The sequence below is a fragment of the Callorhinus ursinus genome, unplaced genomic scaffold (assembly GCF_003265705.2).
Source record: "Callorhinus ursinus isolate GAN/ISIS: 27379988/994484 unplaced genomic scaffold, GSC_fseal_2.0 scaffold51, whole genome shotgun sequence".
In the NCBI taxonomy this organism is placed as follows: domain Eukaryota; kingdom Metazoa; phylum Chordata; class Mammalia; order Carnivora; family Otariidae; genus Callorhinus; species Callorhinus ursinus.
The window spans coordinates 4,066,570-4,094,169 of NW_027397113.1; the positions used below are offsets into that span (position 1 = coordinate 4,066,570).

Here is a 27,600-nt window from a genome sequence, read left to right on the forward strand (position 1 = left end):
TGAGTGCACACAGGGCTGGTAGCAGAGGGAATGAAGGGAGGAGAGTGATCTGGAAGGGTGGGCAAGTGCTGGAGGTGGCTCCCGTGGAAGATGCAGAGGGGGCACCCCCAGCAGCAAGCGGGGGGGAGGTGGACACAGAGGAGAACCGAGCCAGAAAGGGCATTTCAGAGTCTGAGTTCTTGAACTCTCCCCCAAATAGCTCCCTACTGATGGTGTCAGGGTGTGAGTCCCCCCTTTGGGTTTTGGAGCTGTGGACCAAGAGGCAGGTAGCTCTTGGTAAAGACAAGTCATCAGGCTTTTCTATGAATTTGTTTGTCCTTGGTTCTCCACCCATGGCAGCTCCAGGAGAGGTGACGAGTTAGCCGTGGTTATCCCAGGCCCCACCTCTTAAGTACGGCCTGAGAGTCAGGGGCCCAGGGATGCAGAGGTCAGCTTAAGAACCTGGAATGCGGGCGCCTGGGTGGCTCAGTTGGTTAAGCGACTGCCTTCAGCTCAGGTCATGATCCTGGAGTCCCGGGATCGAGTCCCACATCGAGCTCCCTGCTCAGCAGGGAGTCTGCTCCTCCCTCTGACCCTCCCCCCTCTCATGTGCTCTCTCTCTCTCATTCTCCCTCTCTCAAATAAATAAATAAAATCTTTAAAAAAAAAAAAAAAAAAAAAACCTGGAATGCCTGGGGCCCAGCAGTGCCATGGAGGAGAGGACATCTCTAGAAGTCCTTCTGTTCCAGGGAGGCTGGGGAGAGGGGGGTGGGGGGCGGGGGGCAGGGGGAGTGAGAGTAGGCTCTCTTCCCCCGTCATCCCCATCCAGATGGCACGGAGTGGATTAGAAATCTCAGCATCGTCTTGGGTATCCAGAAACGCACCTGCGTGTGAAAGGATGGGCAGAGGATGGAGAGCTGTCACTTGGGAGAGGCAACGTCACTGGCAGGGGGAGGAGCGGGTACAGGAGAGGTGGAGGGTGGCTAAAGGGTAGTGACACCTTGCCAGCTTCCCGCTTTTGCACAGACTGGCCCAACACCCGAGGACTTGGGGTCCTCTCAGTGTGTGCAGAGACTCATTCAAGCACTCATCTTACAGACACATGCACACATTCACCCACTTGCCACGGCCACCCCAACTGGGGAAGGGCCAAAAGGGAGGCCCTTGTTCCCCTTAACCTGCAGGGTGAGGGCCAGTGATCTAGGCCATTGGCTGAGTGCTCTGATGGATGGCTGCCTCTCAGCTCCCCCTTCTTCTCTGGAGCCACAACTGTCCCTGCCTTTGTCCCTGTAATTCTTGAGCTCCCTGACTCAGCCTGGCTCCCCGATTCCCAGCAGTAGACAAAGCCCTTGTCAGTGAGGTGGGGGTGGGGACAACGAGGGAGTAGCTGTGAACTGTAGGACCAGAGTTCCAGCCCTTTCTTTCTCCCAACCTTCAGGGTCTTTCGGCCTCCCGAGTTCAGAGGTCACCTCCAGGCCCCTCCCCAACTCGCCCCCATCTCTAAGGCCTGGCCCATGGGGTGGAAACTAACTAGGACCTTCCTCCCAGCTAGACAAAGTCTGACACCTGGTGGCCAAGGTGAGAAATGGCCAGAAGGCTCCCTTTTCAAATCTCCCCAGAATTTCTCCAGGGCCGGGCTGGCCAAGGTGAAAGGGGAGGTGATGGGAGCTTTGGAGGGGGTGGTTGGGACAAAGCAGAAGAGAGAGCCAGTGGCAGAAAAACCCAGACGCAGGAGAACTTTTGCCTTCTGCCAGTCTCCTGCCCCTCAAGCCCACTAGGCTGGAGACCCTGGAGCAGGGAGAGGTGGGGTGTCTGGGAGGATCGTGATGGACTAGGAGGGGCTGCCTGAAAGAATTTTGGCCCACAGGGTGGAGAATGGGGCCCAGGGCGTGTGAATATGTGGGGCCTGGGGATATGAGTCTGGCTGCCCAGAATCTCCAGCTCAGGGTGGGTGGCAGGGCCTGAGGGCCTGAGGAAGGGGGGTGCTGGGGAGAAGGAAGGAGAGCAGGAAGGAGAGCAGGCTACGCCTCACAGCTTGCTGGGCCCCAGGCAGCTGCTTCCTTCGCTCTACCTGCCCCCACCTTCCTAGCTCTAGCTGGCTCTCTCCAGAAGCCCCATTGTGAGCAGGGGGAGGGGGAAGGGGCTCCCAGGGCGCCTGCGCAGTGCTGAGGCCCCCCACCCTGCCACATTGTCTGAGCTAAGCCAGGCCTAATCCCCCTTCCCTTTGGAGGAGTAGGCAGTGGGCCTCAGCCCTCAGGAAGGTGCTGGGCTCCTGTTCCAGTTCTTTGCTCTCTTTTCTCTTGGGTTCTCCCAAGACTTTGGCCTTGGCCTAGAGCAAGGCCCTTGAGTGTTCCCAAGCTGAGGTCACTCCTGCCAAGTGCAAAGGTCACTCCTGCTAGTCCCATCACCAGCCTCTGGGGGTCAGATCTGACATAGAAACAGGCTCCTGGGTCTCAGGAAATTCCCTGAAGGAGGGAGAACTTAGCTCCCAACTCAGACCTCTGACCTGGCCCTCCAGCCTGACGCCTGACTTGTGATAAGCCCCACCACAGCAGTTTTGGGGATAGGACAGGAGGCTGCCTGAGTCGGGACTGGGGTTCCAGGAAGAAAGGTGATAGGGGGCAGACAGGGTTAGAGGAGTGAAGAAGGAAAAGACCTGAGGATGGGCAGGCCAAGGTTCTAGTGGCCAGCACACCTCAGGGATCCAGACACCAAGTTGGGGAAGGATGCCAATTAGACAGGGATGGTTCCAAAACTCCTGGGTGCCAACTCCTTTGTGTCAGGGAACTCAGCCCCACTACTGTCGGACTAGGACAGGAGGGCAATGCTGCCTGTGGAGAGTTCTCTTGACTCCAGGCCAGAAAACTGGTCCTAGGCCACTTGCACTTGAGCTGACCGCCCTGATTCTTTCTTGGGGCTGGGAGGAAGCTGAAGGCCAAGGGAGACATCTTCCAGGCTAGGTGGGAGAGGCTAGCAGGGTCTGGGCCAGGCAGAGCTGGGGGCAGCCGGCAGGGATGGCCCAGACAGTGCCCACAGAGCAGGTCCGGGTGCCAGAGGAGAGAGGCAATGAGCTCGGGCGGCGGTAGGAGCCACTGTGGCCGCCCAGCGGCACACCCCATTTCACGCTCCCTGGGCGGTGGCAGGGCCCCACGGCTATCAGCTTTCAGGGGTGGGAAGGACCAGGAATGAGGAGGGGTCCGCCCCACCCATGGCTTCCTACTCCCTCAGGGCTCTGTGGGCTCAGGAGTGAGGTGCCACACACCTCTGGGAACGCCCTCTGGGGAGAGAGTGGTCAGTCCCACAGAGCCTGGGCACCATCCCTCTGTAGAGCGCACAGGGCCTGACGGGAGCCCACACCTCAGCCCTTCCCAGGCACGGTGGAGAGGGCCTCCCTGTTTTCCTCCCCGATGCAGCAGGGCCCCCCGTCTCCCTCAGTATGGGCCCCACTTAGTCCACGAGGCAGATGGGGGATTAGGCCAGGCCCAGCCCAGAAAATAAAGCAGGGAAGGGCCCTCCAGCTCTGTGCAGTGCATTCATGAGCTCTGACTCCCACTCAGCCCTCCTCAAGGAAGTGCATGGGGAGAGCCAGGCAGGAGGAGGTCCCTGAAGACATGGCTGCTCCCGTTCCTCCCCTTTGGTGGTCTCCTGTCCAGAGCATTTCCTCTCTTATGCCCACCTTACTCCTAACACAGAGCACTGAGGTCCTGGAGCAGTGGGAAAGGGGAGGCAGAAGCATCTGGGCAGGCCCTTGCTCTCCTGGAAGAGCTGGAGGGGATCTCTAAAGGGCACTTAGAGCTGGGCTGGCCCCTGTGCTGATTCCCAGACTCCCACTGACCAGCACTTTTGCCTGCTGCCAGGAAGTTGGTGAGGGGGAGGCGGGTGAAGGGGTGACTCAGCGATGACAGGAGCCCAAGGGACAAAGGTCATGGGTGGAGAATTGAGGGACGCTGTTTACAGCAGCCCGCCTCCTCCAGGAGGTCTTCCAGTGCTGAGCCAACCCTGTGGTCCAACCTCTCTCTGACCCACCCTTCTCCCCTTTCCTGTTTGTTAGGAATTTTATCCGTGCACTGACGACTCGTGTATCCTATCTGCCTACCCCATTAGCCTCTGAGCTCCTGGGTGGGGAGGGCACAGAGGGACTGTGGTTTAACTGGGGCCCCACAATGCCTGTGACGATCAGCACTTCCTACTTTGAAAAACTATTTTATGCGGCGCCTGACTGGCTCAGTCCATGGGGCGTGCGACTCTTGATCTCGGGGTCGTGAGCTCAAGCCCCACGTTGGGGGTAGAGATTACTTAAAAAAAAGAAGAAGAAGAAGCATTTTACATCTAGTTTAGTTGAGTGAATTTGTAGGAAAGTGCTGAGAACAAGACTTGGCACACCGGTAAGTGCCATGTAAGAGTTTAGTTTATTATTGGTATTTTCTACTCATACTGTCACATTAGTGAGACAGTATTAGCAGTACTTAGCAGATTTTACTGCTAAAGACCTGGGGATACAAACACTGGGGTCTCCTGCTCACTGTGGAATCTCCCTGACTAGGCATGGGCAGGCCACGGGAACCCCGGAGAGTCGACAAGGCCAACGCTTGCCTGGACGAAGAGCGGGCAGGGTCTTTGGGCACAGACTGTGAGAAAGGAGCTTTGGAACCCATGGGCTTCTCCAGCCAGGTCTCCTGGGGCCGGTGGGGGTGGGGTGGGAGCAGGGAAGGGGGCTGGATTAGCCCAAACGCTCTTCGGACCTCCAGACCTGCCCCCACAAGGCTCTGCGGGACAAGGGGTGGGAGTGGAGGCTCCAGCTGGACTCTGGGGAGTTACTAACCGGCCACGGGGATTACTGAGGCTGAAAAGAACATTTGCCTAGGAAGGGAAAACGGGAAGTGAGAGCCTGAGGATAACGCTCTATAAGTCCCCTGAGACCCACTGCAGACCAATGGGGAGGAGGGGGGCAGGAGGAGGTGGTGCAGTCTGGGGCATCTTGACAGGTCCCCCACCCCAGCCTCACCCCTTCTCCCCCAGAACACAGCTGCAGCAGCTGCCCCGCCCCCCCTGCCGTCGCCACCTGCCATTGGCTGGAGCCGGGCCCCGCCCTGCAGAGGCGGCCAGCCATTGGTCTAGGCCTTTGATGTTTGTGCGCTTGTGGGGGTGGGGGACAGGCGTCATTCCCTGGAACCAGTGGACTTCCTCTCTGCTTGTCTGGGTCACCCTGTCTGCCCGTCGCTGGCCCCAGGCTCGCTCTCTGGCCCCGGCCCTCTTCTCTCTCTCTCCCTCAGCAGCTGTCTCTCTCGTGCCCGCTGGCCTGTCTCTTTCCCCGCAGTCGCCTCCTTCTCTGCCTGCCTGGGTGGCCGCCATGGGCCGGAAGCGGCTCATCACTGACTCCTACCCTGCAGTGAAGAGGAGGGAGGGCCCCGCTGGGCACAGCAAGGGGGAGCTGGCACCAGAGCTAGGTCTCTTACGTGGGGGGGGGGGGCGGGGGTAGTGGACACCGCTGAGGGGCATGAGAGGACGTGGGCGGACGTGGGCAATGGAAGGGGAAGTGAAGTATGTCCTCTACTTCCTACTCCAGGCCTGGCAGTGGCCGGCAGAGGCAAAGGGGTGGCAAGGGCCGGGGAGCAGTGGGGCAGCTGTGAGGCGAGGGGCAGGGGACTGGCCTTGCAGGGCACAGGCCTGGGCAGGCCTGAGGAGCAGCATGTCATTGCAGGGGAAGAGCCCCAGCCCCTGAGCGTGGATGAAGCAGAGCTGGAGCTGCTGAGGCAGTTTGATCTCGCCTGGCAGTATGGGCCCTGCACAGGTGAGAACCCTCTCAGGCCCCTGAAGCAACCCAAGGCCCTGCCTGACCCTCTTGGGCACTGTCTCCTGAGACTAGGGGGTGTGGAGGTCCTGACACACCCCTCCACACGCATTCTCTAGCCCGCACCCTCCATGAGGTGCCCGCGTCTCCTTCCCACCCTGGCAGGGATCACACGGCTGCAGCGCTGGTATCGGGCGGAACAGATGGGCTTGGAGCCTCCCCCAGAAGTGCGTCAGGTGCTACAGACACACCCTGGAGATCCCCGCTTCCAGTGCAGGTCAGAGACAGGCCAGGGAGGGCTCTCAGGGGAGCCAGGCACCACCAGCCTTCTGGCCCCCCGGGGTGGGGGCTGCCCTGACCTGAGGAAGACATGGATGCAGGTTTGGGGCCTTGCTGAACAGGCAAGAAGGTTCTCTAAGGTGCCTGGCTCAGGAAGGCAGAAGATGGCTTTAATAATTCTTACTGCTGAGCTAATGGTGGGGGAAGGGTGCACCCAGGGCCCAGGGGACTATCTATTTAGTTCAGAGGGGCTGGCCAAGGACTATAGGCCATGGCCAAGAATTGGGGCTGGTGAAATCAGATCAAGGACTTAAGTGATTCTGGTTTCTCCCTCCCTGCCCCCTCCCCTTGCACAGCCTCTGGCATCTCTATCCCCTTTGAGGCACCACCTAAGACCTGCCCGCTACCCCAGAACCTCAAGACCCAAGTGAGAGCCGGTTGCTGCCCCCTTGGCTCAGTTCTGCTGTGAAGAACTTTTGGCAGGAAAAGAGCCTCATAGAGAGAGAAAAGAGGCTGAATCTGGAGGTCTCCGAGGCTCAGCCCTCCATCTAACCAGCAGGCTTCTGGAGCCCCTCTGAGAGCCAACACAGCTGAAGCCTGCACTTCCTACGTGGAGAATGGTCTCTGAGGACAAGGACCTGCCCATGACCTTTCAGATGCCTGCTACACGCCTCCCTGACCACAAATACTGTGGTCCTGGGAATAGTGTGGCAAATAGGCACAGCCTTGACATAGTCAGACTCAGGCAGATATCTACGAGGCAAAGATGCACTCCCCACTTAAGGCTGGGAATCTGAAGGCAAAACTGGCAAGAGGTTCACTAATGCTTATCAATAAAGAACACTGAGTCTGGAAGCCTGACCTCCAGTCCCTTAATATGGCCCTGCGTGGGCTGGCAGCAACCAGCAAGTTGATAGGTGGGAGAGAACCAGCACTATGCCTTCCCTCTGCTGCCCAACCCTAGACCTGGGACTAGACACTTTAACAGACCGTGGGACAAGTCCTCATTAGAGCTGATCAGTCTCTGGCGCCCCCTGGTGGTGTACAGGGAAACTACTCCTTAGCCACCTTCAGAGATGAGCCAGAGAAAACTTACCTGGCCTGCCACCTAGCCTGCCCAGTGTGGCCCACCTCACAAAAATGGGTCTGTTGGAGGAGGATCCCTAGGGCCCACGGCCCATAAAGTCCAGACCTACACATTCCTGGCAAGCACCTCTGCTTCCCACATGGAGGCCACCTGGATCCAAAGCAGGGTTGAGGAGGCTTTCAACCTGCAGGTCCTGCTCAGGGATGGCCATCGTCTGATGGGCTTTGGTGGGGAACTGCGTGGAGCAGAAACAATGCTTAGGGGACCCTGGGGTGGTATGACATGGAGAATGGGGTCAGTGTTCCTCGCACTCTGTTTACCTTCACTGGCTGTACCAGCCCTCCATCCTGGGCAGACAGAGACAGCATTACCAACTCCTTGGGGACAGGCCTACAGAGCAGCCAAGTAGCCTCTTCAGCCCCACTGTCCTGGGCACTGCCCGTGCCTCAGGCACTTTAAATGAATCATCTCTAAAATTGCTAAAGGGCTGTCAAGATAGATTTTATAGCGAGGGGGCCTGAAGCCCGGAAGAGCTGTGTGGGGCTGCTCAGCAGCACCAGCAGGTATGTGGTGATAAGAGGCCATGTGCGCTAGGCTCTTCCTGTCTACACCCAGGCACCTGCTCATCTGCTGAGCACCTGCTGTACGCCGGGCTCTAGAGTGTTGTTAGCTGGGTGTTGTTAGTGGTGAGGAGATCAAAGAAGACATACAGGTAAACATAATGCCACGCGGTGGTCTGTGGTAGGCAAAGTTAGGGTTAGAGGTCAAAGAATGCCAGGGGTGCTTAGGTTGACCAGGGAAGCTCTCTGACAGGGTGGCACTTCAGCGGAGACCTGAACGAAGTACAGGCACGGGCCTTGCACCTACGGGGGTGCTCTGGACAGAAGGAACAGCAAGCACACCTCCCAAGACAGAAGTGTGTGCACCCTGGCCCAGGAACAGCATGGAGGGCAGCACAGCCAGGGCAGAGGGCGCGAGAGGAGTATGGTGGGAAATGAGGCCAGAGAGGGAGCAGGTCGCTCCCATGGGGCCTTTCAGGCTGAGATAAGGAATGTGGATTTTAATCTGAGCGAGACAGGAAGACACTGGTGGGTTTTAAGCCAATAAATGACATAATCAAGCTTATGTGTTGAAAACATCACTCTGGCTATTGGTGGAGAACAGATTGTGGAGTTGGGGGAAGAAGAGGCAGCAACACTGTGCTCAGGAGGCTTTCTGGGGTCAGCCTTGAGAGAGGTGATGGTGATTTGGACCAGGGTGGGGAGATCAGCTGGCTGTGGGTCGGAGAGAGAGAGGAGCCAAGAAGAACACCAAAGGCTTTGGCCCGAATAGCTGGAAAGCCAGAGTTCCCACGACTAAGACGGGAAAGACTTGAGAGGGGTGGGGAGGGCCGGGGAATCAGGAGTTTGTGCTTGACACCCAAGCAGGGCTGGGGAGTAGGTGGTGGATACGCAAGTCTGGAGTTCTGGGGAACTCTGAATTTGAGCTGTAAAATGTGGGCGTTTTTTAGATGGCATTTAAAGCCCTGAATGTGGATGAGGTTACCTGTGCGAGTACAGATGGAGACAGAAGTGGTCCAAGGACGGACCTGCACCTTCTATGCTTAGAGGCAAGGGAGGAGGAGACTGGGGGTGGCAGGCTGGAGGAAAATCTGGAGGCATGGGCCTGGGAGTACCAGACAGAAGGCATTTCAGGGTCTCAGATGCTTTGGAGAGGCTCGTAAAGCGAAGCCCGAGGGCAGCATGCTGGACTTGGCAATGCAGAGGTCACTGGGGACGAGAAGTTTCCACGAGTGCCAGGGTAAGAATGTGCCTGGAGTAGGCTCAGAGCGAATGGCAGTGGAAGCGGAGAGCAGGAGCATGCCAACTCTTTCAGGGACTTTTACTGTAAAGGGAGCAGAGGAATGGAGTGGTGACCAGAGGGACACGGGATCAAAGGAGGGTTTGCGTTTTTTTGTTTGTTTTTTGTTTTTTAGGATTTATTTATTTATTTGAGAGACAGAGCATGAGCGCCAGTGGGGGAGGGGCAAAGGGTGAGAGTCTTCAAGTAGACTCCTCGCTGAGCTCAGAACCCTGATGCGGGGCTTGATCTCAAGACTCATGAGATCATGAAGATCAAGATCGGAAGTGAAATCAAGAGTTGGTCCCTTATGGGGCGCCTGGGTGGCTCAGTTGGTTGAGCGACTGCCTTCGGCTCAGGTCATGATCCTGGAGTCCCTGGATCGAGTCCTGCATCGGGCTCCCTGCTCGGGCAGGGGTCTGCTTCTCCCTCTGACCCTCCCCCCATCTCACGTGCTTTCTCTCTCTCTCATTCTCTCTCTCTCAAATAAATAAATAAAATCTTTAAGAAAAAATTTTCTGAAAAGAAAAAAAAAAAGAGTTGGTCCCTTAACTGAGCCACCAAGGCGCCCCTCAAGGGAGGGGTTCTGATGTGTCGTTTTGTCTTTTGTTTTAAATGTACTTTTTAAAAAAGATTTTATTTATTTACTTGAGAGAGAGAGAGCACAAGTGGGGTGAGCGGCAGAGCAAGAAGCAGACTCCCCACTGAGCAGGGAGCTGGACTCGGGGCTTGATCCCAGGACTCCAAGATCATGACCTGAGCCAAAGGCAGACGCTTCACCGACTGAGCCACCCAGGCGCCCTTTGTCTTTTGTTTTAGACAGAGTGACACTAGGGCATGATCATATAGTATGAAAGTGAGCCAAGAGGGGACAGAGGTGGCGGTCTTATGAGTGAGGCCTTTGTGAAAGTGACAAGGGCCAGGACCCAGGGAGAGGGTGGCCTCAGGCAGGAGCATCCAGCTCGACAGGAAGGGAGGCCAAGGATGTGGGAGTAGATGCAGGTGGGAAGGTATGGTACCGGTGGGAACATTCGAGAATCTGATGTTTGCTGAGAGCCTCATGCAGCTGGGAGGAGTCTGACGTTTACTAAGTGCCCTCCGTGCCATCTGCTGGGCTGAATGCTGCACATTCCTTATGTGGTTGACTAGAGTGACTCAGAACACTGTCATTAGGTAAGTATTAGCCACGGCTCACAGATAAGGCAACTGAGGCTGAGACTTGCTCAATCAGGAAACACCAGGGCCGGACTCACACGCAGGGCTGCCTTCCTCACTGCATCACCCCGCACCTGTACCCCACCGTACCTGCGCTCCAGCTCAGGGTGCTGCTGAACAGATTAAGATCTACCCGTGTGGAAAGTTAAAAAAAAAAAAAAAGCAATGTGATACAGAGGCCACGTCGTCAGGGCAACTAGGAGTGGTATCGACACTGAGTCCTCAGGAAGAAGAGAGCATGTGTGTTAAAGAGACCCTCACTGTGGGGACCCTGAGCCCAGGACAGCCCCCTCCTACTGCAGTGGTTCCCTCTGTCTGACTTCAGTGCCTCACCCCTTCTACTCACCACACCCCTGCTCCTCAGACCCTTCTTGCTGCAGAATGAATGCAGACCCCCCCAGTGCAGCAGGAGGTGGGCCCAAGACACCTCCACTCTGAATATTCTTACTACTTGTATCTTTTATCTGCAAAATCTCCAGCCAGTTTTGTATTCTATTCCATGATATGCTCAAGTAGTTGCCATTACATTAAAAATGGATAAACTTAGGGGCGCCTGGGTGGCTCAGATGGTTAAGCGTCTGCCTTCGGCTCGGGTCATGATCCCAGGGTCCTGGGCTCGAGTCCCGCATCGGGCTCCCTGCTCAGCAGGGAGTCTGCTTCTCCCTCTCCCTCTGCCTCTCCCCCTGCTTGTTCTCTCTCTCACAAATGAATAAATAAAATCTTAAAAAAAAAAATATTCAGGACATGGGCGCCTGGGTGGCTCAGTCAGTTAAGCGTCTGACTTTGGTTCAGGTCATGATCTCCAGGCCCCGGGATTGAGCCCCGTGTTGGCGGGAGTCTGCTTGTCCCTCTTGCTCTGTCTCTCTCGCAAACGAATAAATAAAATCTTAAAAAAAAATATTCAGGACATGGGTGCGGAGACCCTGGATTAGAAGACAGAATGCAAAGGACAGAGAGTTCCAAGAGATGTTGCAAAGGCAGGTGGCAAGGCTTGTGTTTGGGAAGGGGCGAGTGGGGAGGGAGGCGTCAAAGATGACTCAGGAGTAAGCTTGGGTGGGTGAGAGAAGGCTGATGCCATGGGCAGAAAAATGGAAACTGGGAGGGAAGGCAAGCTCGATCTCACGCATGTGCAGTTTAAGACGATGACAGGACCCCCAAAAGGCAACATCCAGGAAGCAGTGGCAGCCTGGAGGGCAAGTCCAGCAGCGAGGCCAGGGAGAGGTGGCATCCAGGGCACAGGGGCATTGCCTGCGTAGAACCGACGATCAAACCCCTGGGCATGGGTGGTTTCTCAGGGGGTGAAGAGGGACAGGGAGAAGGCGTGAAGACAGGACCAAAGATGGCACTCGGGAAATCCTCTCTAGAAGGTGGAAGACCAGCCAAGGAGAAGGGAGAGGGGCCGAGTGGCAGGAGAGCCAAGGCCGAGCTGGCATCCAGGCGGTTCCGAGAACTTCGAGCGTGGCTGGTGGCACGCAGCCAGAAGATCTCACGAGGGCGAGGTGGAAAGGAGGAAGATGGCCCGCCCCGAGTGTCCCCACCTTTCCTGCATCCCGCTGTCTGCGTGTTGCAGTTCTCCCTGGCACTCCCCCCGCCCCACACACAGTGACTACCAGGGCCACACCCTCCAGTGAAGGTCACGCGATGCCTTATCTGTTGACTTAGGTGTGGCAGCATTTACCCACCCTCAAACTCAGACAAATGCGCTAGTAACACAAAGGCTTCAGGAGCTAATTTGCCAAGAAACTCAAGGAAACAAGGGAAAGGCGCACGTTTCCGAACTGGTCTAGAAGTAGACCGAGGCCACAGCAGTGGCGGCTTGAGGTGGGTTTGGGTTTACACGACCTCTAGGACTTAGGCGATCCTCAACACGGCTGCTGGGTCTCCAGTCCATTCACCTGAGCCCTAAACTGGAAACCAACAACTTCGTGCCAGTTGTGGCAGGTGCAGATGGTCAGAACCCCAGTGCGGAAGCTCCGAGAGCCTCCTGGGCAGGGGCGTGGGAAAGAGAGAAGGACCTGCAAGCGAATTTCAAAACCTGCCACAAGACAGGTGTGGACATGACACTGTGGGAACTCGGACTCCCTGAAGACGGCCCTGTGGCTAAGGATTTTAGAACGAGTAGAGTGGACACAAAGTGGACAAGGTCCCTCATCTTTCCTGAGCCCTACTTTGTCTTCCTCTCTTGAGGAAAAGGCATCTTGAGCCCTTCGTCTCTTGAAGGAAAAGGCATTTCCCAGAAACCTCCCTTGGGGCAGATGCCTCCTTCCCCTCAACCAGAGTTTGCATGGCTCGCAGTCCAGCGTGTCCTCCCCTTGACTACATGCTGTTTCTCTCTGCGCAGCCTTCCCTAAGAAGACTTAAGGATTTCTCCTCTGCTCTCCATGGTTATGTATCTATTTTATGAGAGCGTGTCGCATGGCTACATTTCATCGCCTCTCCTCTGCTCGAGTGTTTCATCAGGCACTCAAAGCTGACAGAACCTTCCCACTTCCTTCACACCTCCTGTTTGGTCTGTTGGTCCTGTCCAGCCTGTGAGAATCGTGTAGGCAGCAGCTGAGTGAAATGTGCTCTCTATCTAAGTCACTTCTGGGGGTTGTGTGGCCTTGAAGGCAGGAGCCATCTTATCCTAGAGCCTTCTCAGCAAGGGACGCATCAAAGCGGTCAACTTCAGAAGCGGGCTCCTTTTCACATCCTGTTTGGAAGCCTACGGGCCCGCACCCAGCTCCTCCGAGGCGCTCTCAGGGGCAGAGTAGAGAGGATCATCACATCCAGAGCACACAGGACCCTGCAGCCCACCGCCCCCCAGGCTCTCAGGAGGATGGCTGCCCGGGACGCCCCCACACAGTGAGTCCTGCAGTGCTGGGTGTAGACCGGGACGACTCCGAGGGTGCCGATTCGGCACTATTTGTCCAAATGACAAATGCACACATCCCTTTCAGTCCGTATCTAGAAATTTCTCCTCCAGATATACTTGTATGTGTAAAATAACATATAGAAGGTTATTTATTATCTTACCATTTGTAATAGCAAAGACTAAAAACAGCCTAAATGTCTATCAATAAGGCACCAGTAAAGTAAGTTCTAGTCCACAATGGATACCACACTGTGAAAAAGTTCAGGCAAGCTCTGTATAGACTGGTATAGAATAGAATGAGCTCTAAAATATATGTGAAAAAGTTGAGGTGGGGGGAAAAAAGATTTATTGAACAGTGTATGTAATAGGCTACTATTTGGGTAAAAAATGTGTGCATTCACCTATATCAAGCATAAATATCTCTGAAAGGACACTCAAGAAATTGATACCATCGGTTGCCTTTGAGAGGGAGGTAACTTGGTGGGTTGGAAATAGGGAATGAAGGGAAATTTTTTATTAACAGAGCTTTTGAATTTTGAACTACGTGACTGTATTACCTATTTAATCAATTAGTAAGAAAAACAGTCTTACCATGTTCATATTAACAGTACTAGAGACAGTTCTACTAAGGTAAAAGGGGCTTTGTGCCACGTATTGCAATGGCTTCGTGGACTCCTAAGGCTGCACTCTTTTTACTACATTCCACTGGGAGAGAAGGCTCTTCTACCTGTCCTTGGTAGTGCTAATAAAACGAAAGAACATTTACCCTCTGATCTGGCAGTGCTATTTCTAGGAATTGATCCTGAAGATTCACTTCCACAGATATACAGCAACATAGGCATAAGCTTAATCACTGTGGGCATTAATTGTAATAGAATACTGGAAACCACCTAAGTTCCCATCCATGGAAGCTAATTAAATAAAGCCACCAGTGCAATCCTGTGTAGCTATAAAAAAGAGAGAGAGAGAGAGAGATTTCTATTAGCTGATACAAAGTGATTTCCAGGATAAATTGCTAAATATGTAGTGTGCTACCTTTGTGTAAGAAAAAAGGGAAAATAAGATAGAAATCTGAAAGAAGAAACATAGGAAGAGTAAACTAGAAATGAGTAAAATGGATCCTTTTGGGGGTGGGTAAGAATGGGGTGGAAGAGAGAATGGGAGTGAGATTTGTCTAAGTATTTTTTTATATAATCTCAGCTCCTGAATCATATGAATATTTTATTTTATTTTATTTTTTTTAAAGATTTTATTTATTTATTTGAGAGAGAGAGAGAGAATGAGAGATAGAAAGCACGAGAGGGAAGAGGGTCAGAGGGAGAAGCAGACTTCCCGCTGTGAGCAGGAAGCCTGATGTGGGACTCGATCCCGGGACTCCAGGATCATGACCTGAGCCGAAGGCAGTCACCCAACCAACTGAGCCACCCAGGCACCCCTATGAATATTTTACAAATCCAAAAATATATCAGGAGATTTTTTTCAAATCTCAAAATTGACTATAAATAGTAATAACTGAACCTAATTGGATATCAAATTGATAATATAATCATATAGAAAAAATAATGTAAGAATACAAATAAATTTCCAATATAGTTCATGGGCTTCCTAAAGACTACCAAAAAAAAAAATCTTGAACTTTACTTAATAGGTTTGTTTTTGATAACGGTATTGGTGTAGGAATTCTAAAACTGTTTTGCTGTTTTTGTATGAAGGATACAAAAAAATGAATAAATACATAGACGTTGGAAGTCAGAGATTGCACTGTGGAAAAAGGGAGATATAATATAGAAGGAAGGTGAGGAAAAAAATCCTCAAATGTCAGATTTGAATGGGAGAGAACAGTATGTAGATTCTTTGTTGTTGTTGTTAAGTAAGCTCTATGCCCAAGGTGGGGCTCGAACTCACAACCAGAGGATCAAGAGTTGCGTGCTCTACAAACTGAGCCAGCCAGGAACCCTAGAATTTTTTCATTTTTTCATTTTATTGAAATATAATTCGTCTCCAGATGAATTTATAGATTTTAAGCATATAGTTTTGGTAAATGTATGCACTGATGTAACCATCAACCCAATTAAAATCTAGAACATTCAATCTCCCCAAAAGTTTCCTTACTCTCCTTTGCCCCTTTTCACTCTTTTGTTCCCAAAACTTGGTAATTTTCATTTTCCCTCTTTTTTTTTTCTTAATCAGTCTTGCTAGGGGTTTGTCAATTTTATTGCTTTTTCTCAAAGAACCTACTTTTGGTTTTGCTTTCTTTGTTCTTTGCATATTTCTGCTCTCATTATTTCATTTCTTGGGGTTTAACTTGTTCTTTTTTTTTTTCTTTTAGCTTGTCTTATTTTACTCTTTGAGATATAACATAATACATAAAATTCATCATTTAAAAGTGTACAAATCGGGCGCCTGGGTGGCTCAGATGGTTAAGTGTTTGCCTTCGGCTCACGTCATGATCCCAGGGTCCTGGGACTGAGTCCCGCATCAGGCTCCCTGCTCCCTGGGAGCCTGCTTCTCCCTCTGCCTCTCTCTCTCTCTCTCTCTCTCATGAATAAATAAATAAAAAGTTTAAAAAATAAATAAATAAAATAAAAGTGTACAAATCAGGGTGGTGAGGCACCTGGCTGGCTTACTCGGTAGAGCATGCAACTCTTGATCTTGGGGTCATGAGTTCAAGCCCCATGCTGGGTGTAGAGATTACTTTAAAAATACAATAGGGATGCCTGGGTGGCTCAGTTGGTTAAGCGACTGCCTTCGGCTCAGGTCGTGATCCTGGAGTCCCGGAATCGAGTCCCACATCGGGCTTCCTGCTCAGCAGGGAGTCTGCTTCTCCCTCTGACCCTCTTCCCTCTCGTGCTTTCTCTCTCTCATTCTCTCTCTCTCTGAAATAAATAAATAAAATCTTTAAAAAAATAAAATAAAGGAAAAGGGTACAAATCAGTGTTTTTAGTATACTCGCTACGTTGTACAACCATTGCCGCTAATTCCACAACATTTCCATCACTCCAGAAAGAAGTCTGTTAGCAGTCGGTTCCAATAGCCCCTGCCAATCATTAATCTTTCTGTCTCTATGGATCTGCCTATTCTGAACACTTCATACAAATGGAATCAAACAACATGTAGCCTTTTGTATCCGGCTTCTTTGACTTAGCATAACGTTTTCAAGGTTCATTCATGTTCTAACATGTAACTACATTCTTTTTATGGCCGAATAGTATCCCATTGTGTGGATAGTATCCCATTGTGTGGGACAACCCCAAGACCGAGAGTTGCATGTCTTCATCTCTGCTAATTCCCCTTGTCTGGACATTTACTTGGTCTGATATTAATGCAGCAGTGCCAGCTTTCTTGTGCTTTCTAGGTGCCCAGTGTATCTTTTTCATCCTTTCACTTTCTGTGTCTGTAGAAAAATTGTATCTCTTTTACATATTATATAGTGGGGTCTTGACAAGCTCTGTGTTTTAATTGGAATGTTTACATTTAATGGAATTATTCATCCGGTCGGGTGTAAGTCTGTGTTAGTTTGCTAGAGCCACCATAACAAAGTATCACAGACTGGGTGGCTTAAACAACAGAAACTTATTTTCTCACAGTTTTTGGAAGCTAGAAGTTTGAGACCAATGTGTTGACAGAATTGCTTCTTCTGAGGGCTGTGAGAAAGGGATCTATTCCAGGCCTCTCTCCGTGGCTTGCAGTCAGCCAACTTCTCCCTGTGTCTTCACGTTGTTTTCCTACTGCACATGTCTGTATCCATTTCTCTCTCTCTTTTTTTTAAGATTTTATTTACTTATTTGAGAGAGCGAGAGCGAGCGCATGAGTTTGGGGGGAGGGGCAGAGGGAGAGGGAGAAGCAGACTCCCTGCTCAGCCGGGAACCTGATGCGGGGCTCGATCCCAGGACCCCGAGATCATGACCTTAGTCGGAGGCAGACGCTTAACCGACTGAGCCACCCAGGCGCCCCCAAATCTCCTCTTCTTGTAAGAGGATTAGGGTCCAGCCTAATGACCTCACTTTAACTTAGTACCTATGTAAGGGCTCTGTCTCCATACAGTCATATTCTGAGGTGCTGGGGGGTGAGGATTTCAATATATCAATATATCAACAGTAGAAAAGTCTATCATCTTGCTACATTTCTTAAATTTGTCTCATATGTTCTTTTGTTCCTCAGTTCTCCTTTTTCTAACTTCTTCTGAGGAACTGAATATAATTACATTATATTTACATATTATAATTCAATAGTCAATATCTTAAATATCATTGATGTTATTTTACTTCCTTTCTTTGTTTTGTAGCTGTACCTCTCATTACTTTTTAATGGTTGCCTTAGAAATTATAGCATGCGAGCTGCTGGGCGGCTCCGTGGGTTAAGTGTTTGACTCTTGGTTTTGGCTCAAGTCATGATCTCAGGCCGTGGGACTGAGCCCGGCGTCCACGCAGTGGGGAGTCTGCTTGAGATTTTCTCCCTCCCTCTCTGCCCCTTTCCCTACTTGTTTGTGTGCTCGCTCTAAAATCCTTAAAAAAAAAAAATTACAGTATGCATCACTAATTGATCACAGTCTAATTGAACTTCCTCACATTTTGCAAATATAAGGATGTTACAACAATATAACTTTATTTGCTCCCCCATTCTTGGTGCTGTTGCATTTTATTCCTACATATATCAAAAACGGTATCTTATTACTTTTGCTGTAAATAGACATTTGTCTTTAATGGAAATTAAGAAAAGAAAAAAGCAATGCTTTTAAATTTACCTGGATATTACCATTTCTGTGGTGCTTCATTCCTTCCTAAGGATCCAAGTTGCCAAATTTCCTTTCAGCACGAAGAGCGCCCTTTAGCATTTCTCATAGCACAGGCCTGCCAGCGGCAAATTCTCTCCTCTGTCGTTTTTCTTAAAATGTCATTACTTCTCCCTCCTAGTGCAAGGTATTTTCATCGGCTACAGAATTCTAGATCGAAGCTCTTCGCGGTCGGCACTTCAGAGGTGCGATCCCACTGTCTTCTGTCCTGTTGCCCTTCGGTACCACCATTCCCTGACATGTAACCTACCTGCTTTCAAAATGTCTTCTTTGCTTCTGGTTTTCAGCAGTTTGACTATGATGTGCCCACTCCAGGTGCGATTTTGTGTTTACCCTGTTTGTGTCTTGCCAAGCTGCTTGAATCTGTAAGTCAATGTTTCTTATCAAATTTCAGATTTCTGTTTTTGATCATTATTTCTTCAAATATTTTTTTCTGTCCCATTCTCTCTCTCCTCTCCTTCTGGAACTCCAGACGCGTACGTCAGACTGCTTGACATTTTCCCACAGATCACTGGGTACTGTTAATTTCTATTCAACACTTTTGTCTCTGATTTTCAGATGAGACCATTTCTCTGGACCTGTTCTTAAACTCTGGCCTTTTCTTCTTCCAAGCCTTCTCCAATCTTCTGTTAAGCCCCTCCAATGGATTTTTCAGTCTCCTTGGTTCTTTTTTATAGTTTTAATTACTCTGCTAAGACTCCCCATTAAGACCACCATATTTTCCAGGGGTCCTGGGGGCTCAGTCAGTTAAGCATCTGCCTTCAGCTCAGGTCATGATCTCGGGGTCCTGAGTTTGAGCCCCATGTTGGGCTCCCTGCTCAGCAGGGAGTCTGCTTCTCCCTCTGCCTCCGCCCTCCCTCTTCTCCCCCCATCCCCCTGCTCATGAGCTCTCTCTCTATCTCTAAGATAAATAAAATCTTAAAAAAAAAAAAAAGACCACCATATTTTCCTTTGAGTCTCTAGTCATATTTATAGTAACTGGTTTATAGTTTTTATACACTAATTTCAATGTCAGTGTCATCTCATGGTATATTTCCACTGATTTTTTTTTTAAGATTTTATTTATTTATTTGAGAGAGAGAGGGAGAGAAACAGCACGAGAGGGGAGAAGGTCAGAGGGAGAAGCAGGCTCCCCGCCGAGCCGGGAGCCCGACGTGGGACTCGATCCCAGGACCCCGGGATCATGACCGGAGCTGAAGGCAGTCGCCCAACCAACTGAGCCACCCAGGCGCCCTGTTTTTTTTTTTTTTTTTTTTTTTGATTATGGATCACGTTTCCCTTCTTCTTTGAGTAACTAATAATTTTTTATTATACGCTGGACATTGTCTGGATAATACTGTCTTCCTTTAAGAAATGCTGAGTTTGGGGCGCCTGGGTGGCTCAGTGGCTTAAGCGTCCAACTCTTGATTTCAGCTCAAGTCATGATCTCAGGGTTGTGAGATCGAGCCCTGCAATGGGCTCCGTGCTGGGTGTGGAGCCTCACTGAGATTCTCTCTCTCCTTCTGCCCCATCCCCCCTCACCTGGCACGCACACACGTGCCCCCCCTCAAAAAAGAAAAAAAAAGAGGAGACAAGAGAAAATTCTCCTTTACTGAAAAATAATAGCTTATTATGTCACATAACAGAGGTACACGGTATGATATAATTCAAAGAAAGAAAATGAAATAAATAATTTAGGCCAAGATCATTACCTGATACTGAAACCAATGACTGACAAGATGGCTGGGGACAGAATATTCACATAGCCTCAACTTACCACGCTGTTCATGACCGTGAAGGGGAAGGACAATGGAAAGATCCAGCTGACGGCATCTTAACCAGCACTCAGATTCAGCGTCAGCAATAATGAGATAAAGCAACATTAAATGGCTGAAGTAATGAAGCAGAAAGAACATATTGCTCATTATTGTTCAATTGCAAGTATTCTTGCAAACAGGTTTCACCTGAATCTAATTGTGAGGAAACAGTCAAACAAATCCAAATTGGGGAATATCCTATAAGACAACCAGTGCGGACTCTTCAAAAATGCCAGTGTCATGAAAAAGAAACAGGCAGAAGAATTACTAGATTAAAGAAGAATCAAGAGGGGCGCCTGGGCAGCTCAATCAGTTAAGTGTCTGCCTTCAGCTCAGGTCATGATCCTGGGGTCCCGGCATCAAGCCCTGTGTCCAGTTCCCTACTCAGCAGGGAGTCGTCCGCTTCTTGCTCTGCCCCTCCCCCTGCCTGTGCTCTCTCTCTCTCTCTCTCTCTCTCAAATAAATAAATAAAATATTAAAAAAAAAAGAATCAAGAAACACGACAACTAAAAGCAGTCTGTGATCCCTGACTGGGTCTTGAATCTTTTTTTTTTTTAAAAAGTTGTAATGGAAAATTTAGGGATATTTGGAGAAATGTAATTATGGTAGGCAATCTAGATAATAATATTGCATCATTGTGAAGTTTCTTGGTCGCTATGAAAACAGTTTGGCAGTTCCTCAGAAAGTTAAACATAGACTTACCATATGACCCCCAGGCCTGCTTCTAGGCACATGCCCTAAAGACCTGAAGCAGGGACCCAAACGGATACTTGTACCCCCATGTTCATGGCATCATTTGCAGTCACCAAAAGACGGAAACAACCCACATGTCCATCAACAGATGAATGGCTAAACAAAATGTGGTCTATCCATGTAGTAGAACGTTATTCAGCCTTCAAAAGGAACGAAATTCTGGCACATGCTAGAAGCATGGACGAATCTTGAAGATATTATGCTAAGTGATATAAGCCAGACACAAAATGACAAATATTGCATGACTCCACTTACATGAGGCACCTAGGATAAGCAAATTTATGGAGATAGAAAGTAGAATAGAGGGGCGCCTGGGTGGCTCAGTCGGTTGAGCTTCAAGACTCTTGACTTTGGTTCCAAGCCCCACGTCCGCAGGGAATCTGTTTCTCTCTGTTTCTCTCTCTCTCTCTCTCTCTCTCTCTCCCCCCCTCCCTCTGCCCCTCCCCCCACTCACTCGTGCTCCCTCCCTCTCTCTCTCTCTCTCTAAAATAACAAGTAAATCTTTAAAACAAAAAAGAAAGAAAGAAAGAAAGTAAACTAGAGATTACCAGGGTGGATGGGATGTTTGATGAAAAAGTTCTGGAAATGGATAGTGGTGATGGTGCACAACATTATCGATACAGTTCATGCCACAAGCTGTGGAGAAGGTCTCCTGAGGCCTTCGGCCGTTTGGGAGTCAGTCCACCAAACCAAGAAGTGTGTGCTGCTGGGATAGATAGTCGGCTGCTGCCCCAAGCACGCTCGCCCAGTTCCAAGCCTTCCCAGGCCACACACATTTTGTGGGGTACATACAATCATCTGTCTCTCTGGCCTTGAGAAGCATCCTCCTTCACCCAACCTGTCGCCCACCCCCACAATTATGTCTGACTTGAGCTAGGGCAGCATATGGGGCCTTGTTTGCATCTGGGCTTGTTCTGTGCGCCCCTTTCTGACACCTCCCTCTCCACCTTTACCTCTGAGGCTCACTGAGTGGCTGCCAGGCGCGCATCAATGGGCTGGAGTGTGGCATTTCTACCCAGGCCAGGGAATCTCACTGGGCAAACTTTGCCGACTTACCTCCCCACCCAATGGGAGAACAGTTTTGTATTCTTACTCTTCCAGCCCAGACACAGAATCCCCTATAGTGTCCCCGTGATCCTGGGAGCAGGCAGATCTGGCAGACTAGGGGGCGGAGCACCAGCTCTCTGCTGCGACATGCTGCCATGGGAACAAGTCAGTGTCTAGTGAGGGCATGGCAGTGAGAGCCTCTGGCCAAATATGTCTGATAACAGAGAGCAGCTGGGCCAGGCTGGAAAACTGGGGAAAATAGGTAGGAAACTCTGGCTGCGATGGGAAGGAAGGGGAGTACAGGCCTACTTTCAGGTTAACCTATGACCACAGCCTTACCTGGAGGCAGATGGCACCTTTTCAGTGACAGCCAAGGCAGTGGAATGACCACTGGTCTCGATGCCACCATTTAGCGCTTTGGTCTATAACCTAAAAACTCAGATCGCTCAGGTGGAAAAGGGAAAGTCATAGTGTTAAGACTTGCTGGCCATCGTAACTTGTAAAGGACCAGCATGGCCCTGACGTAGGCTGACGCAGGCCTCCATGGCAGGCACTGGGCTGTGGTAACCTCCTCTCGAGCATCAGGTTCTAGTTATTAAAGCTTTACGCGGCACTTAGCGACGCAGGAGTCCTGGCACACCCAGCGGGCACTTACCTGCGGCCTGTGGAGCGGGAGCAAGCTGGAGGCACAGGACAGAGGAACAACAGGACTCCATGGCGGGAGCACAGGCTGCCAGGGAGATGACGTAACAGCTCACTTTGGGTCCCATTTCAGGAGGAGGAGCATCTGTGGCCTCCAGAAGTCCTGCACCATCCCGCATCTAGGGACAAAAATCGGCAGTTAGCGGTGCCCCATCCCTTCTTTGTTGAACCCACTTAAGCTTTCCCCAGCTTCCTCATTCTGAGGATGACTTCACCCTTTGTGAGCAATAGAGGATCTCAGAGGGGAGTCTCAATAGGTTGGGGGAGGGTTCGCCCTTTCCTCCAGCCATTCTCCTCTCAATAGTCTCTGCTTTGCCCTCCACAAGGGACTCCTCCATCCCAGGTCCTAAGGTAGTTCTCCGCTCCCCGGGGTCACTGGACAGCTGTTCAGAGTGGTCAGCTTCAGTGCTGGCTCCTGGCACAGGGTCAAGCCCTGGGCAGGACTAGAAGGACGGGGGCCCAGAAGTCAGCCTGAAGATGGCGCTGCTGAAGCCAACTTCATGCCTTTGCAGCTACTATCGGCCTTGGCATGCTGGACATGGTTTCCAGAGATGGGAGAGAAATTTCTCTGAGCAAGAGTGGGCCATAGACAAAGAAGAGCCAAAAACAGACACAAATGCTACAAGACAGACCCAAGGGAATATCCCTCACGGGGCCTCAGGACCACTTCATAATCCCGTGCTGCAGTGTCCTCCCCTTGTGGTTGTTAGCTCACTTCCGGGAAGGAGGCTCACAAACCCTCCTACCCATTCACGAGACCCTATTCACTTGGCTCCCAGTTACTGTACTAAACATACCAACAATAGAGCCCTTGCCCCATAATCACCTGCCTATTCACATTCCTCCCCTAGAAGGGCGTCTGTAAGACAGCATGGAAGCTTAATAAAAGTCTCAGGATAACACAATGACCACATCTTGGCTCATCTCTGCAGGAAACTCATAGCCCTTGTTCCTTCACTAATACTTCCTATGTGCCATCCACAGGCCCTGCCGAGAGTCAGACACTGACCAAAACCCAGTCCCTGCCTTCTAAGGGCTCATATCCAGTTAGGGCCCGAGACATTTCTCCCCCATGTCTCAAGGCTGCCAGAGACATGGCAGCTCACAATAACTTTGCCCTACTTCTTGGCATACCCACATTGTCCACACCCTCCAAGGCCCGGCTGAGATGCTGTCTGCTCCTTACTGCTCTCATGACACAGCCACTTACCAGTGGGGTCTCCTGCCTCTCAATGAGCACAGCAGACACCATGATGTACTAATGACACATCACTTCCCTCCTGCACCATGTGTTTTGTATGCATAACCGATCCTCTCTACAGACTTTTCTTTTAAGTAGGCCCCATGCCCAGCGTGGAGCCCAACGAGGGACTCAAACGCACCACCCTGAGATCAAGAGTCAGACATTTAGCCACTAAGCCAGCCAGGCACGCCCTACAGACTTTTCTTGAGGGCAAAGATCATTTTATACATCTTTGTATCCTTCAGACTACCCCACACAGTACCAGGTTCATAATAGGTGGTCAAAAACAACTCACAGAATACAGCTTACACATAAAGATGCCTGTTGGATGAGTGAAGGCTTGTTTGTGAAGCCACTGGGAATTCTCGGACTTAATAAATAATACATTTTCTCACTAATTTAAAATTCCTTGTAAGGGTTTTCCCAATTAATACAAAGTTTGAACTCAATGCAAGTAGCATAGGATTCTTTCTTATGTATTCCTTATAACTGTGTGTGTATCCAGTCCTATGTAAATGTTATATAAATATAATTCAATATTCAGCTGTTTCTTCATCATAGCATGTCAGTGCTCACATCCTCTATGAATCTTAAGAAAGGGAAAGGATCTTCTGCACTGCATGGTGTTGGGCTTTGCACCCTCCCTAGACGCTGTGTGGTAATGATATAACCCAAACTACAGCTGAAGGGTGGAGATACACAGCGTGAGCATCCAGACGTGGGGAAGAAGACTCGGGCTTCCCCATCGGAATCGGCCTATAAAAACATCCTGCCTAAGAGAATGCATTTGCCCATCAATAGAGGAAGTGACTCCAAAATTTAGGAAAAGATCTCAAGTAGCTAAGGAATGTTTTTTAGGGTATCGGAAATGATGGCTGGGACTCGGGACAACATTCACTAGGTGCCGGCCTGGGGTTAAAAACTTCCACGAATTATCTCATTTAATCTTCAAACACCTGAGGTGGCACTATCGTTACCCCCAGTTTTGCAACTGAAAAAACTGAGGCTCAAGAGATGCAACAACTTTGCCCAAAGTCACAAACCCAAGTTTCTCTGACTCCAGATTCTGAGCTGAGACTGTAGCTCAAACCATCCAGTTCCCTTTCTTCTTGCACGCGGTGTGCAATGAGGGGGTAATGATCCCATATCTTCATAAAGAGACCATAAAGATCATCTGCTCCAGCCTCTTTACAGAGGAGGAAATGGTCTCAGGGGGATAAAGGAACTTGTTCCCCAAGTCGCACAGAGCCAGAGGCTGCTCTGCAACGCTATCACAAGGTGCCCCAGAGTTCCGGCCCAAGCCGCATTGACAGAGGGGGGACTGAAGCCCCGAGCTGTGAGCCCCGGGTCCCGGATCCGTGACAGGCAGAGCCCGCTCCAGCCCCAGGCGCGCTCGCTGCCCCGCCCCGCTAGCGCTCCTGTCCACGTCCACCTGCGGCGCCAACCACTCCGCGCGCGCGCCCCGGGAGTACCTGTCGGCGGCGCGCAGGCTCTCGGCCGGGGACCGGGCGCTGGCGCGAAGCGAGCGGGGCTGCGCGGGCCAGAGGCGGACCCTGGCCTCGCCAACCCGGGCCTCCCCGGGCCACCTCGCCTCAGAACGCCGAGGCCCCGGGAGCGCGCGGACGCCCGGAGGCCGAGAATTTGGGAGCGCTGGTCCCGGGAGGCAGAGTCGCCTGGCTTCCTCCCCTCAAGCCCCCTGTTCTGACCCTCAACTGTCTGCACACCCCGTCCTAGCTCGAGGGCACCTGAGCGGGAGCAACACCCACGCGGTCCGCAGAGTCACGCAGCTGGGACCCTTGGGGGGCGAGGTTCCCTTGGAAACGAGAGAGAGGCTCTTCGCGCCTGCGCGGACGCGCTAGGCCCGGTGGGAAATGTAGTTTCCGGGCCGCTACCCGGCGGCCAAAAGAACAGACGCAGGAGGGCGCCCGAGCGTCGTGGTGGGTTCCGAGCTTCTGGATCCTTTCCCCCCGCCACCCCCAAACCCACGGCCGGGCGCTGCCGGCGTAGGAGAGGCCGCGGAGGCCTGAAAGGTAGTTTCTCTTGGCAGCCGCGGCTCTGAGGCGTCTGGGGTGCAGGGTGAAGCGGCGGGGGCACGGCTCTCTTCGGCGCGTACCGTTTAGCCGTTTGAAATCTAGTCCTGGGGAGGGGGCCGCCCTGGCTCGGGGCGGATCCAAGCCCGGCCCACCCGGGCCCGGCGGAGGGAGGACTCGGTGAAGGTGGGAGCTGACGTAGGAGGCACCTGCTGTCCGAGGGACGTGAGCTCCTCGTGGCACGAGGGTTCACGTCTGGGCTGGGCGAGCGGCCCGGCGCCTGGGAGACTCCTGCCTGCCCCGGCTGGGGGCCGACTTGGGATTCCGTAAGCAGGGGTTGTCCCGCCCCTCCCTGCTGCCGGGCCGGGCAGAACTGGTGAATCCGGGCGAGCCTGCCTGGGAGCCGCCCTGTCCGTCGAGTTAGGCCTCCGGCCTGAGATCTGGAAACTCAGGATCTGTTTCAGGCCTTATCAGAGACTGAGTGACTCCTCTGAGCCTCAGTTTCCTGTTTCCAGAAAGGTAATGCCTGCTCTTTCTCCTGGGAGTGTTACAAGGTTCTATGGAAATGACATTGAGTGCTGTAGGCTGGACAGTCCTTGAAGGACATAAACAGGCATTCCCGTTTGCTGTACATTGGTGCAACTTCTTGGAAGGAAATGAAGCAATGCCTTTCAAAATTAAATGCAAATAGGCTTTGCTTCAGCAGTTCTGCAGGTTTCGTGGCCATGTGTGCACAAGAAAGTATCTATGAGTACTTCAGCATTACTTGGAATGAAAAAAAAATTCATAAACAACCTAAATTGTTCATCAGTAGATGACTACTTAAATAAAATAGTGGAGTCCATAGAATAGAACATGTATTGGGGCGCCTGGGTGCTCAGCCGGTTAGTGTCTGCCTTCGGCTCGGGTCATGGTCTCAGGGTCCTGGGCTAGAGCCCCACGTCAAGCTCTCTGCTCAGCGGGGAGTCTGCTTTTCCCTCTCCCTCTCCCTCTGTGCTCTCCCCCCGCTCAAATAAATAAAATCTTAAAGGAAAAGAATATGTATGATTATTTTAGAAATTAGGCAGAGCTTCCTGAATTGATAACTCTCTGTGCTATGAAAAAATTTTTCAAAGTGCAGAATGTTAATAGAGTATAATTTATGCTTTTAAAAGAATAAATATGGGCGCCTGGGTGGCTCAGTTGGTTAAGCGACTGCCTTCGGCTCAGGTCATGATCCTGGAGTCCCGGAATCGAGTCCCGCATCGGGCTCCCTGCTCGGCAGGGAGTCTGCTTCTCCCTCTGACCCTATCCCCTCTCATGTGCTCTCTCTCTCTCATTCTCTCTCTCAAATAAATAAAATCTTTAAAAATAAATAAATAAAAGAATAAATATATTTGATGACATAAGCATGGAATGTCTTTGGAGGGACTTGGAAGAAGCTGTAACGGTGGTTGCCTATGAAGGATTGGAAAATAAGATCAAAGGGACACATACATCCCCCCCCCTTTAGCAATTTGCATGAACTGTGTGTGTGTGTGTGTGTGTGTGTGTGTGTGTGTGTGTGTGTGTGTGTGTTTCTTAATCATTAGTCTGCGTTTTTTCCAAGTAATCTCTACACCCAGTGTGGGGCTTGGACTCACCACCCTGAGATCAAGAGTCAGATACTCTACTGACTGAGCCAGGCAGGTCCCCCTGTCTGCATTTTTGATGCAGACAGTTTCCCCTCCAGTTTTTGTTTTCCCAGGTGCTGAATTCTTACTTCTCAGAGTCCTCCATAGATTCTGGTTAGCCCTGGAGCTCAGAGTTCGTGATAGGAACCCCCTTCCCAGCTGCAGAGGCTGCAGGAGGTCAGGGCCTAGCCTTGACTTCCCTCCTATCACCCTACCTGCCCCTAGCATGGCTTAGGACACTGAAAGGGCAGTCTGGGTGGGACTCAAGGCTGGCTGTACGATGGCAGGCAGCCCCCCTGTTTGCTCAGAAGGGTGGACCAGCCAAGTGGACCAAGAATCAGACTGGCTTCTCTGGACCCTGCCTGTGACCCCAGGCATGTCACCCACAGATAGATACAAATGCTTCCTCTTCTAGAGAACACGTTGAGGGTGAATTCTGTCAATGTATGGAGGACATATATTGTTGAAATATCAAAGCAGGAAGGGGGGCACTTTGTTTCTTTCTGTAAAACAGAAGGATTAGACCAGGAAATCTCTGAGA

General features: G+C 51.2%; 1 protein-coding gene and 1 long non-coding RNA gene across 2 annotated transcripts; one reads left to right on the plus strand and one right to left on the minus strand.

The window, feature by feature from the left end:
- Nucleotides 1-645: 645 nt before the first annotated feature.
- Nucleotides 646-25,179, minus strand: LOC141370945 (uncharacterized). The gene is made up of 3 exons (XR_012375453.1): nt 24,850-25,179; nt 22,088-22,253; nt 646-863 (listed from the first exon to the last, which is right to left on the minus strand). It is a non-coding gene; the product is annotated as an uncharacterized lncRNA (long non-coding RNA).
- POLD4 (DNA polymerase delta 4, accessory subunit) lies at nt 5,124-6,904 on the plus strand. The gene is made up of 4 exons (XM_025878754.2): nt 5,124-5,426; nt 5,681-5,770; nt 5,936-6,047; nt 6,406-6,904. Exons 1-4 carry the CDS (start codon nt 5,330-5,332, stop codon nt 6,428-6,430), a joined length of 324 nt encoding a protein of 107 aa, XP_025734539.1. The 5' UTR covers nt 5,124-5,329; the 3' UTR covers nt 6,431-6,904.
- Nucleotides 25,180-27,600: the final 2,421 nt, after the last annotated feature.